This window comes from Oncorhynchus tshawytscha, linkage group LG01 (genome assembly GCF_018296145.1).
Source record: "Oncorhynchus tshawytscha isolate Ot180627B linkage group LG01, Otsh_v2.0, whole genome shotgun sequence".
NCBI classification, from domain to species: domain Eukaryota; kingdom Metazoa; phylum Chordata; class Actinopteri; order Salmoniformes; family Salmonidae; genus Oncorhynchus; species Oncorhynchus tshawytscha.
The window spans coordinates 48,173,205-48,186,913 of NC_056429.1; the positions used below are offsets into that span (position 1 = coordinate 48,173,205).

The 13,709-nt window shown below is 42.9% G+C and overlaps 1 protein-coding gene across 5 annotated transcripts in view; it reads left to right on the forward strand.

Moving 5' to 3' along the window:
- Positions 1 to 13,709, forward strand: part of LOC112252276 (serum response factor) — a 62,445-nt gene that overhangs the window by 29,535 nt on the left and 19,201 nt on the right. For 4 of the 5 annotated variants that reach the window (XM_042322287.1, XM_042322271.1, XM_024423391.2 and 1 more), the window contains exon 2: positions 4,591 to 4,857. In XM_042322287.1, the coding sequence (XP_042178221.1) occupies positions 4,591 to 4,857 (267 nt within the window). The remainder of the gene's footprint in view (positions 1 to 4,590; positions 4,858 to 13,709) is intronic. The other variant, XM_042322273.1, reaches the window with a different exon arrangement.

Genomic DNA, 13,709 nt, shown 5'->3' on the forward strand with positions numbered 1-13,709 from the left:
TGCACGTTAGACACTGTCACTAGCCGGCTACTGCCCGGTACTCTACCATGTATTTTTGTCTACTGCCCTATGTATATATAGTCATTGAACACTGATCACTTATTAATTATTGTTGTTCTGAAATTGTTTCTGTAGTTGGAAACAGATAAGAGTAACATTTGTGAAATATTGTTTTGTTTTATTTACTCTGAGAAATAAAGGTAATTGATTACAGTTTATATGTACATACTGCATTCTCAACATAGCTCATCCTATATAACCACTGCCATAGATACCTTTTCTTACTTGTATATTGTCCATACACACCACGTATTCCAGACTCTGACATTGCTTGTTCTGATATTGCTCATTCTGATACTTGTTAATTTCTTGTTTTTGACTCTTTTTTTTGGGGGGGGGGGGATTATTTGTGTGTTAGTATTTGTACTGCTTTTTTTGTATTGTACTGTTAGACACTTACTGCACTGCTGGAGCTAGGAACACTCGCATTTCGCTGCACCTGCTTTAACATCTGCTAGTCTGTGTACGTGACAAACCTCGATTTGATATGTCACTAAATGTCATGATTTTATCTGTTGCATCATACTTGCATACATTTTCTTCGGGTCAAATACCAGCTATTATGGCAACCATTTGGTATTTTTGCAATAACACGTTTCCTGGTGAAGTTTGAAATGGGCACTTCTGGGATGTTTTCATATCGCCTGAAGAATGTTTGTACTAAATTTCATGCTTTAGTCCACCACGTAATGTTTTTTTTTGCTCAGGCCCTGGACTATAAAGCAAACAAGCTAGAATGACAGAGGGTACAAATAGGAATGAACAAACTCCCATTTTCAACACTATGTAGTTATCAAGCCGTGCACTTGGGTATTGGCCAAGCCACCCTGACACACACAACATATAGCCCTGGTATGGCTGAGACAAGCTGATCACACAGTTCTTGGTACAGCAAGACATCCTCTCATTGAATTATGGATAAAATCAATTGGAAGTATTACTGAGCGCTGCATACTCTATGCACTCCATTTCTAAGAATATTTCCGCAGGGCCCACTGAAGCTGAATAATTAAATGGTGAAGTGAGTCCAGCCAACCACAGGTCTCATCTTCGCTGCTTTTCAGAGCATGCATATATTTCCAGAAGCTGGCTGTCTTTGATTCGTTCATTAGACACATCAGCTCTAGAAGTGAAGCCTGCACCGCTGGCCTAGCAAGTATGACAGACCCACAGAAAGAGTGTTGGAAGTTGCTCATACTCATATTGCTCATTGACCCTCTATTTATTTTCCCCTTTTTCCCTCCAATTTTGATCTGGTCTCATCCCTGCAACTCCCCAATGGGATCCGGAGGCGAAGGTCGAGTCATGCATCCTCTGAAACATGACCCACCAAACCAAACTTCTTAACACCCGCCTGCTTAACCCGGAAGCCAGCCACACCAATGTGTCTGAGGAAAAACTGTTCACCTGGTGACCAAAGTCAGCCTGCAGGCGCCCGGCCCGCCAGAAGGAGTCGCTAGAGCGCGATGAGCCAAGTAAAGACCCACCCCCAACCAAACCCTCCCCCGGATTATGCTGGGCCAATTGTGCCTTATGGGAGTCCCGAACACATCCAGTTGTGATACAGCCCAGAATAGAACCGGGTCTGTAGTGACGCGATGCAGTGCCTTAGACCGCTGCGCCACTCGGGAGGCCCTTCTACCTTTTATTTCATGTGGAGTTGCATTTCTCTCCTGCCAAATGATGATTATCTAATAATCTGAGTAGCTTCAGCATTGTCCAATTGCTACATTAAATGAATGCAGTACATCATATCTGAAAATGAGATGACAGGTTAACAATGAACAAAGTAACACGTTGCCACACTTCCAAACCTTGTGATGTCTGAAAGTCCAGTAACAGTATAGATCCTATGATTTAGCATAGGCTATTTGATAAAGGTAAAGAAGCGATTGTTGGTTGTGTGAATGACAGCCATCCTCTAGTCCTCCTTCCTACTCTGCATTTCTGCCAGAATGATACCCTGTGGCTAGCAATGAAATCATTCATCAGCCAACAGAAATTGTATTCATTAAGGTGATGGTAATGGTAGTCTGCCTACTCTACATCTCTCTCCTTTTCTCCCTTTCTCTCTGAAAAACGTGCCACCAGAAGCATCCTACACTGATCACTCAAGTAAATCAAAAGGCTCTCTTAGGGAGTGCACAAGGTTCGCTCCAAGTGCAACAATAAGTCTGTGTGAGAATAGCTCATGGTGTGGGTTGCATATCTGATGCAAGACCTGTGCTGTATTTGTGGAACACTACACAACTGGCTTTGTGGTTAGAGTGTCCACCCTGAGTTTGGATGGTTGGGAGTTCGATCTCTGACCGAGTCATACCAAAGACCAAAAATGGGGCCTGATGCGTCCCTGATTGGCACTCCATATTAAGGAGACAGATTGGGGGAAAGGGCCTGTGATAGACTAGTGTCCTGTCCAGGGAGTGTACTTGCACATTAAGATGCCTCACGCCACAGAAACAGGAGATAGGCCCCTGCTCCTATGAGCTGTTCCGGCTCGCTCGTGCAAGGTTAGTTACTTATACCACTGGTGTGTGTGTGTGTGTGTGTGTGTGTGAGATGTCTGGCGTAATGTATGACAAGGCGGGACAGCTCATGTTCTAGTGTTTCACAGCTTGTGAGAGGAGTCATTGCTCATGTGCTCTATTTAACATCTACAGTTGCCTTTGAAAAAATATTCAGACCCCTTGGCTTTTTCCACATTTTGTTACGTTACAGCCTAAACATTTTCCTCATCAATCTATACACAATACCTCATAATTACAAAGCAAAAACAGGTTTGCTAAATTATAAAAAATAAAAAACTGAAATATCAGGTTTACATAAGTATTCAGACCCTTTACTCAGTCATTCTTTGAAGCAGCTTTTGGCAGCGATTGCAGCATAGTCTTCTTGGGACGCAACAAGCTTGGCACACCTGTATTTGGGGAGTTTCTCCCATTCTTCTCTTTCAAGCTCTGTCAGGTTGGATGGGGAGCATTATCAGGTCTATTTTCAGGTCTCTCCAGAGATGTTCAAGTAGGGGCTCTGGCTGGGCCACTCAAGGACATTCAGAGACGTGTCCCGAAGCCACTCCTGCATTGTCTTGGCTGTGTGCTTAGGGTTGTTGTCCTGTTGGAAGGTGAAACTTCAACCCAGTATGATGTCCTGAACACTCAGAGCAGGTTTTCATCAACAATCTCTCTGTACTTTGCTCCATTCATCTTTGCCTCGATCCTGATTAGTCTCCCAGTCCCTGCCGCTGAAAAACATCCCCACAGCTTGATGCTGCCACCACCATGCTTCACCGTAGGGATGGTGCCAGGTTTCCTCCAGAGGTGACACTTGGTATTCAGGCCAAAGAGTTCAATCTTGGTTTCATCAGACCAGAGAATCTTGTTTCTCATGGTCTGAGTCCTTTAGGTGCCCTTTGGCAAACTCCAAGTGGGTTGTCATGCGCCTTTTACTGAGGATTGGCTTCCGTCTGGCCACTCTACCATAAAGGCTGGATTGGTAGACTGCTGCAGAGATGGTTGTCCTTCTGGAAGGTTCTCCCATCTCCACAGAGGAACTTTGGAGCTCTGTCAGAGTGACCATCGGGTTATTGGTCATCTCCCAGACCAAGGCCCTTCTCATCCTAATTGCTCAGTTTGGCCGTGAGGCCAGCTCTAGGAAGAGTCTTGCTGGTTCCAAACTATTTCCATTTAAGAATTATGGAGGCCACTGTATTTTTTGGTACCCTTCCCCAGATCTGTGCCTCGACACAATCCTGTCTCTGAGCTCTATGGACAATTTCTTTGACCTCATGGCTAGTTTTTTTTCCCAAATCATGTCCAATCAATTGAATTTACCACAGGTGGACCCCAATCAAGCCATATAAACATCTCAAGGATGATCAATGGAAACAGGATGCACCTGAGCTCAATTTAGAGTCTCATAGCAAAGGGTCTGAATACTTAAGTAAATGGGATATTGTGTATAGATTGCTGAAATGTATTTGAAAATAAATCTGTTTTAGAATAAGGCTGTAACGTAGCAAAGTGGAAAATGTCAAGTGGTGTGAATACTTTCCGAAGGCACTGTACATGGTTATTACCACTCCCCCTTTCCTTTCTCTCCCTTACAACCAAGACACCCATCATAAGGAACGCAATTATTCTCACAATATCACACTCTATTCTTGGACCTTTTATCTCATGATATTTTAGCTACATTTGTGCTATATGTCCAGAATTCACCAGAGAGGTATTTTTAGACTTGCAGTGTGTTTCTTGGCTAGTTGGCTGCAATTTCAACCAGTTATCTGTGGGTAACACCACCAAGAACTATGTTTTTTCCTATTACAATTAAGTCTTGTCTGTGTTGGTAAGGAAAGTTTTTTTAAATAATTTGTTTCAGTTATTAAGAACGTGGTGGGATGTCAGCTTACTTTGTTTATTTTGGCACATGATGCAGACTGATGTTGATGCTCATGCTAAAACTGAAGCTGATATGGATGTTGAAACTGATATTGGATGTTGATGCTGATTCTCTCCCTCCCTGCCATGACAGGCTTATGAGCTCTCAACGTTGACAGGAACCCAGGTCCTGCTACTGGTGGCCAGCGAGACGGGCCACGTCTACACGTTCGCCACCCGGAAGCTCCAGCCCATGATCACCAGCGAGACAGGCAAGGCCCTCATCCAGACGTGCCTCAACTCTCCGGACTCCCCGCCCCGCAACGACCCCTCCACTGACCAGCGTATGAGCGCCACAGGCTTCGAGGAGACGGACCTTACCTACCAGGTGTCTGAGTCGGAGAGCCTTGGGGAGACCAAGGTGAGTTCTGCTGCTGCTCTTCACCATAAGGACCAGGGTCGTATTCATTAGGCACCGAACATACAAAAAAATGGACTGAAACAAGGAGGGAGTACATGAACTTGACAAATAAAAAATGCTCATTTTCATTTTCCGTTGCAAAACTTTTTGCTACAGAGTGCCCTAATGAAAATGACCCAGAACAAACTGGCTTTGGAACAGAAACAGAACACATCTGCATGTTCTGCTCATCACTTTACCTGTACTGTACATGCTGTCCGGTTCCCAAGTGTTTACAAAGAATGGCAGTGCTATTTTTTTGTTTGTTAACTGTTGTCTGTATTTCAATGCTAAAGGAATTCAGTAATTGCAGTCAACATAGCCACTTATTTAAAAATGATATTGCACCAGAGAGTTACTATAATAGATTCTCAGTCAAATCCCCCCAGAATTTTATAGCCAAGCACAGCAGAGGAGAACTAGACTAGTTCATCAGATTCACATTCAGTTATAGAAACTCTTACTGGTATGTATAGAATGAGCTTACTGGTATGTATAGTATGAGCTGTGGTTTGTCACCGGTTTTAAACCTTTGTGTCAAACTCAAGGCAACCTCTTTTGGCTTGTTGCTCGTGGTTTTGTTTGATTATCTGCTAAATATTTTTTTATTGGCTCAAACAGCCTGGTTACGTCTTTTGTGACAGGAAGCAGGGGTGTAAAGACAGACCAAAGTAGTGGAACACGAAACCACTCAACAGAATGGATTAGAAGTCATCTTCAATCTACCTCGCTGAACTTGGCACAGAAAAGCTCTCAAACCCCTGACTATAAACCTGTAGGTCAAGGCAGGTCGGGGTTGTATTATGAGAAGCGTACAGCCGGTTGTATATGTATGTATGGATGTTTTTTTTTTTTTACAGTATGATTATTCATGTCATCCTATAATGTCTATAATACAATACATATTTTTTGACCTTTTAGAATAAAAGTTTTTGTTTTTTTGCATGCTGATTCAGCATGAGCACTTCACTGTAGTTACTCACTGTATTAGTGGAAGAAGGGTTTTTCATGAGAAACTCAATATTGCTATTCTAATTGTGCAGTGATATACCTGATACTGTTCTAAAAAGGTAGTAGGCTTTGTGATGTGCAGTGGAAAGAGATTACAATGTTTTAAAGCCATTTGGACGTTCTTTATAGTCAGATGTGCTTCATTATCCAATGGAACACTCTGGATCCCGTTGCTTACATAGTCACGTGCTAGCCACCGGGATTTCCTCCGCTGTTGACTTGATTTAAGTACACTCCTTTGAAGAGGACCTCCTTTGAAGAGGTCCATACACTATGTGCTCATTTCATGTTTTCACAAGCCAGTTACTTGCTGTCTACCTTGAGGATGGTGATCAACCTTTGGGTTGTTAAGTCACTAATTCACTCATTGGTTAAAAAAATTTTTTGATTCTGCCTCCAAGGCCATATATGGTATGGTTTCCCTGCCTGTTCTCTTGGCTGAGGCTCCTCACATTCCTTATAAGCTGCAGCTGTCTTTGGAGTCCTGCAACAGTGATGTGGTGGTGGGTTGTATGTACATTTGAGTGGGGGGATGGGGGGTGTAGATGGGGATATAAAATTTAAGAAGACCGATGGAATGGAAACATTTGGCTGTTATCAGTGATATGTCCCCTTGGATGTCATTTGTCATTGAGACTGGATGGTTGGTGATGGGGCCTCAGTTCAGTTATTGTGTGGAAGATCAATGTGTGTGTGAGAGAGAGAGAGAGAGACTCTTGAGTATGGTTTCATTGTAAAGGCAATCCAAGTTTAATACATGTGGGTGATCAACACTTGTATTGTTAGATGCTGGCAGATGGTTACTGTAGCCATGATGAACTCTGGATCCCTTTGCTTTAGTTTTCAAGGCTGCTGCTTTGTGCTTCCCTGAAGTCTCTAGATACCGTTGGTCTTGAGAACACTATGTCATACATACTGTAGAAACTAGTCTAAACATTTCACCTTTTGGTCTGGTTGGTGGAGGGAGAGGGGGAGATGAAGGGAGGGACGGGTGCAGGGTGAAACAGAAGAGTTAGGTCAGCAGCACCCACGTGACAAGATGCAGTCGAGCCTTGCTGCGAACATCATGTGACATTTGGAAACCTGTTGTAGCCTAATGATGTGTGTACTACTGTACATCATATGATTACTTTCAATAGGTTTTCTCTACATCTGTCACTTCTATCTCCTTTAGTTTTTTGTGTATTTCCCTGTTCCGTCTGTTAGTGGGGTTACTCAAGTTACTCAAGACACTGATCTAAGGCATGTGTTTTTTTTCTCCATAACAGTTATGGTTATAATTTGGGGAGGGTAAACTGATCCTAGATCTGTGTGTAAGGGTAGCATCCTAGTGACACCATGCCCCCTCTCTTGCACTCCCTCCCTCCTGCTCTCTCTGCCTGGCTGCTAGTATTGCCGTAGTTGTAAATGGGGTGGTTTTATTTGTTCCCAGCAGTTGTTAGTGCAGATTGTGTTTCCTCACCACCACTGTTGTAACATTGTTGCATTCTTCTCACCAGAGCTCCCACACAAAGACACCACTAGGCCAGAGAAGGCCAACTAAGATTTAAAATGTTTGTTTTTCTAGATATTGGTGATCAATTAGTTCCGTTGTACAATAATTGCCACTCAGGGATGAATAATATTGAATTATAATGTTCTCATTATTCAAATCATTCAAGGCTTAATTTTCTCTATTAGTCCTCATTCCCCATAGTAATGAATCAGGTCTGTTATATTATTCCAGTTGATGGAAAACTGCTGTAGGTAAATGAAGTTTTTCTACTTCTGCTCTCCCACCACTGTACCACTGTGTCTCTCTGGACACAAGGTGAGCTTTGGCTGTGGAGGGCTGCAGCAGGGCAGGGGGCATTCTGTGACAATTGAGTGTCATTGAGATAATGGAAAGTTAATTTACTCAGATATGCAGCCTTATCACAAGGTTACTCCTAAATAGGGAGTCTGTGACACATTTAGTGGAAGTGGGTGGATGGGGGGGAAGGTGAGCGCAATGTGTCGCTGTGCAAGAGAGGGAGGGCTGTGACATTATGTTACCCCCCTTTTATTTTACAGCGAGCAAGTGGACAGGCCAGCTGCCATTGGCTGCACCTCCTCCACTTGGGCTGCCTTGCCTTTTTTAGAAGTCCCCCAAAAGGAGCCGTGAATTCCATGTTGCTGGCAGGGTGCCAGTGCGTGAGTTTCGGAGCCAGCAAATGGGAGATTATTAGGGGGACAGACAGCTACCAGTGAAGTTGTAGCTAGCTACGATGGACACTCAAAGCAGAAAAGGGTCTGAAGTAGTGGTGGGCTGCCAGTTGTCACCTTCATTTGAGATTTGTTTAACCTCCCATGAATACTGAATCATCTCACAAGCCTCCAATGGGGGGGGCAATTCTCATTTCCCCTCACTTTATCTATCATCACAACATTACTTATAGTTGAAAAGAATTGTCACCTCAGTTAAATAGAAGAACGAGCACAAGGACAGGCCATTGTGTGTGTGCGCTGTGCGTGCGTGCGTGCCGTGTATGTGTTACGTAGAAATTTGACCATGTCTGTGTGTGTAAAAATTATTGGTAATATCTCTCCTGGCTTAAGTAGTATAATATTGTTCCTCAGATATAAGAGGGTATTTAAGTACATGCATTCTCACTGGAGGGGGCAGATAGATACATTAGCCCAGAGAGGACCCATCCATCCATAACTCCTGTCCCAACTAGTTGCTAGCACAGATGTTTTTATTTTATTTTTTACCCCGAACAATCTATTTGGACGTACTTTGTTAAATCCTGTTGCTGCTCCATTATATTAAGTGGTGTGTTTCTCTGCGTCAGTCTTGGTTTCCTTAGAGATGGTTGCAGTGCTGGAGATGAAGTAATGGAGTAGGGGGTGTGGGGGCTGAGGTTCCATTAGTGACTAAGCTTCTCTCACCAAGGTCCCATGGAAAAATGACAAAAGAATATAGTTTACCCTTCATAAATAAATGCAGCTGTGTGACATGAGTAGTGTTTGATTGAATGACAGAAAGAGACAGGTTTCAGGTAGAGAATACTACTGGAGGAGAGTTTCAAGAAAATGTAATGCTGCTCTCGTAGAGTTGGCTCCCGTAAGTGGAATCTTTATGTCAAGGACAGATGTTTTCTTCTGTACCACCGGACTGAAGGAGTAACTTGAGTGCACTGTGGTAGGCTACATTTAATACACTGCTAGCCTGGCTTGCAGCCTCAGAGCTCGTTGCTTTGGGGAGAGACTAATGCAAGGCTGTGGTTGAAATCTTGTTCAAATTAGTGTATTTCCCCACTTTTTTAGTGTTTTCAACCAAAACTATATAACTGATGTTCAACATCAGTATGTTGAAAAGAAACTTGGTTTCACATATTTTTTTCCAGGTCGGTCTGAACCAAAAGCCAATGCAGATGTTATGGTTCAATCAACCTGTGGTGAGGAATTCAGAGGCGAGAGTAGAGGCAGAGTGAGATGGTCAAACAAACATGTTTGAGGAACAATGATAAGTCGGCCATAGAGATAGCGTGGCTGAACTGACAGAGTATTAGTGCCAGGTAACTGGTGGCAATATTTGACTTACTTCGATTCAGTCCAATGCCCCCATTTCTGTAGGAGTTTCCTGCTCAGACAAAGGCCTATGGAAAATGTGATCACGTAATGTTGAAAATTATGTGTCTTACAGCATGGTCAGCTGCCCTATAGTAAATTGAGTATTTTCAAATCAACAACTTCTATTTTAAGTATTTCAAAGTATTTTCAAATAGCCTCCTTGTTTCCAAATAAGTTTAAAATACCCCTAGGACCAAACAGCAATGTTGTAGTACTCGAGTCCGGGCTTGAGACAACATTTTGAGTGTCTCGGTCTTGTCTCTGGGTCAAATATATACACTCCTTTCTTGAAACATTAATACGTGCAGTCTTTATGTCTATTATAGACATGTTTTTGTCAGTGTGTGACAGGTTTGTGGTGCTGAAAGTACAGCAACGGTAATACCAATACACTCCTGTAGGAGAGTGCACTTTTTGTAAAACACAAAGGGCCAGTGGCGTGGTGGAGGCTATACGCAGGTGCCGTAACACCCCCAAAAAATTAATGGGCGTTGCGTATACGCACTTCTTAATCCCTACTGATGCTTATCAAAGTAGTGTGGTGGAGGTATACGTCTTATCAATTATGTAGAATAATAGAGAAATCATGCACAAAGTAGCCTACACAGTTGCAAAACAACACACAGCCTAGTTTCAGCTGAACATCATCTGCAGGCATCAAGAGCGCACAGCTCTCAACTGGTTTTGGCAGTGAGCGCACAGCTCACAGACCAATGAATTTTTTGTAAAAACTGTCCCACCAATTACAAGTCAAAATGTGATTGGTTGAGTCCACTGTCACTCCAACTGTTTCCCTAATACAGTTGAATGGCACACACCTTCTATCTAGCTTCTGATGGCCAAGCCAATTGTTGACTTATGCTAGTTAGATTTATCTTCCCAGAGACCACTAAAGAAAAATCCCGATTGGATCTTTTTTCTTCAGTGTTAGCCCTTTCCTTTCCAACAAAAATTGAAGAGGGGTAGTAATAATTTGTTGAGTGGCTCTATTTTCCCTCAGCATGCATTTTTCCAACATTCTGAATGTCTAAAGAATCCATATGTTTTTCTGAAATATGAACACAGAAATACTGGACATTTTTAACTCTTATGGTGGCGATTTGACAAATTACAATCATGGTCTTGAATTAGACTCGCATTTTTCTGGTCTCTGTCTTGACTCGGTCTCGGACCCCTTGTTCCCCTCCTGGTCTCGACTCTGTCTCACCCCTCTCCGGTCTTGGTCTTGAATCGGACTTGCTTTAGGTGGTATTGAACACGACACTGCCAAACAGACCTGGGTTCAAATGCATGACGTTTTAAAATATTTGTATCTGTGCATTTCACTATTTTCAAATGCATGCCAATACTTTCCTAATGTATTTCCAAATAGTTTCCAATATTCATCTACTTGTACTTTCAAATATTTTTTTTCAAAATACTTACATCGAAACTTATGTGAAAGTAATTGAAATACTTTGTGGTATTTGAATCCCAGGTCTGTACTGAAGCAATGTCCGCCCGGAGATTGCAAGGTTGGTGGACTTTAAAATTGGGACCCAATGTCTCTCTGTTTGGCATTGGGGGTAAGGCCCTGAGACAGACTAGCGTCCTGTCCAGGGGATGTACTTCATCAAGCTACCTCACACTTCAGAAACAGGAGATTCACTCCTGCACTATGGTTCAGACAAGGCTTACTTACTGCTACTACTGAAGAAGGATGCGTTTGAGTGTCACAAGAACGCAGTCTTCTCATACCACTCATGGCAGACCAAAGGGCTGCGACATGACATCTATTCAGGCTGTGGCCTGTGGCTCTTCACGCCGGCTGGCCTCCTGCCCTGTCGTCCCAGCTGGTGTGGAAAGGGTTAACTCCCCTCCCGAGGTGCTTGGGTTACCCCTCCCCCCCCTCCCACCAGCTGTCTACTGCCCCCTCAGCTGTTCATACACTCACCCTTGTCCTCTCTCTGTCCCCTGTCCCAACCCTGGCCCTCATTGCCCTCCCTCCTGAATACCTCAGACACTCCTCACACCCTCACTCCCACCCTGTGGTCTTGCCGGCTAACAACTGGTCCTCACCCTGTCACTCTCTCCTTTTAGCCCCTGGCAAAAGCACTATAGTAGTTATTCAGTGCATTTTGGGCTATTCCTCTCGGGTCGATATATCTCTGTTGATTTGATGTGATTGAACCCAAACACCAGAGGCACAGAGTTCTTTTGTCTAGATCTACTGTTATCCTATCCCACACATACAGACATGCATGCACATAAACAATGGCCATATGATAGACACACAACTGTGATTACATGATATGATGGCACATATTGGTAAGACTAAATTATGTATAAATCAACCAATTTTTGCACTCTAGTAACCTCGACCCCAGGCTCAATTGCTACCAAGCCGGCTGCAGACGAGAAGCTCTCAAGTAGAGAAGCAGCACAACACACACTCCCCCTATGCTGTTTAACTAGAGAGGGAAAGGACCTTGGCCTAGTAGAGCTCCCTTTCTCTGTGTGGATTAGACTTGAGGTTTGGAGAGTATGGACACTGCTCTGCTTTGCATTTGTGCCATGCTTATGCTGCTCCCTTCTGTCTGTTTGGCAGTCAGGAATACTCATTTGTCTAGTCTCTGATAAGGAGCATGTTTACAAATGATTAATGTCTAGTAGTGGACACTACTCATATCCTGTGCGTTTTAGTATGTAGATTATATTCTCAATGGAAATATTTGAGAGTAGATGTCATTTATTGAACCTCTACCTCTATTTTGTGATAGCCCCAAAATGCCTTCCTTATTTTCCTGTCTGCGACATGGGACTGTGGGTTTATGTTGGATGGTGTGTGGGTGGTTGCAAGTGTGTGTGTGTGTGAGTGAGAGGAGGGCCCTATCAGTAAAGCTTCTGTAGTCCATGGTGCATCCAGTACCTCTCACCCACTCAATCAGTCACATATAAAAACCAACAGGGGTGTTACTCTGGTTTGCTGCTGCTGCAGTAGCCGGCACTGATCACGAATCAAATGTTATTCATCACATGCTTTGTAAACAACCGATGTGGACTAACAGTGAGAAGCTTACTTACTTATGGGCCCTTCCCAACAATGCAGAGAGAAATAAAAAAGAGAAATAAATAGAAAAGTAAAACGCATAATAATAATTTTAAAAAAAAGTAATAATAGATACACAATGAGTAATGATAACTTGGATATATACAATGGGTACAAGTACCGAATCCATTTGCAGGGGTACAAGATAATTGAGGTAGTTATGTACATATATCTAGGAATCAAGTGACAGATAGTAAGCAGCAGCAGTATGTGATAAGTTAGTGCAAAAAGGTTCAATGCAGATAACCAAATAGATACCCGGACTAACTATTTAGCAGTCTTATGGCTTGGGGGCAGAAGCTATTCTAGGTTCTTCTGGTTCCAGACTTGTAGTATCGGTTCGCGTGCGGTAGCAGAGAGAACGGTCTATGACTTTACAGTATGATGCTTACTTACAGTTGAAGTCGGAAGTTTACAAACACTTAGGTTGGAGTCATTTAAACTTGTTTTTCAAACACTCCACAAATTTCTTGTTAACAAACTATAGTTTTGGCAAGTCAGTTAGGACATCTACTTTGTGCATGACACAAGTAATTTTTCCAACAATTGTTCACAGATAGATTATTTCAGTTATAATACATTGTATCACAATCACAGTGGGTCAGAAGTTTACATACACTAAGTTGACTGTGCCTTTAAACAGCTTGGAAAACTCCAGAAAATGTCATGGCTTTAGAAGCTTCTGATAGGCTAATTGACGTAATTTCTGTCAATTGGAGGTGTACCTGTGGATGTATTTCAAGGCCTACCTTCAAACTCGGTGCCTCTTTGCTTGACCTCATGGGAAAATCAAAAGAAATCAGCCAAGACCTCAGGAAAAAAAAGTCTGGTTCATGCTTGGGAGCCATTTCCAAACGCAAGAAAGTACCACGTTCATCTGTACAAACAATAGTACACAAGTTTAAACACCATGGGACCACACAGCCGTTATACCGCTCAGGAAGGAGACGCGTTCTGTCTCCTAGAGATGAATGTACTTCAATCCCAGAACAACAGCAAAGAACAACAGCAAAGGACCTTGTGAAGATGCTGAAGGAAACAGGTACAAAAGTATCTATATCCACAGTAAAACGAGTCCTATATTGACATAACATGAGAGGCCGCTCAGTGAGGAAGAAGC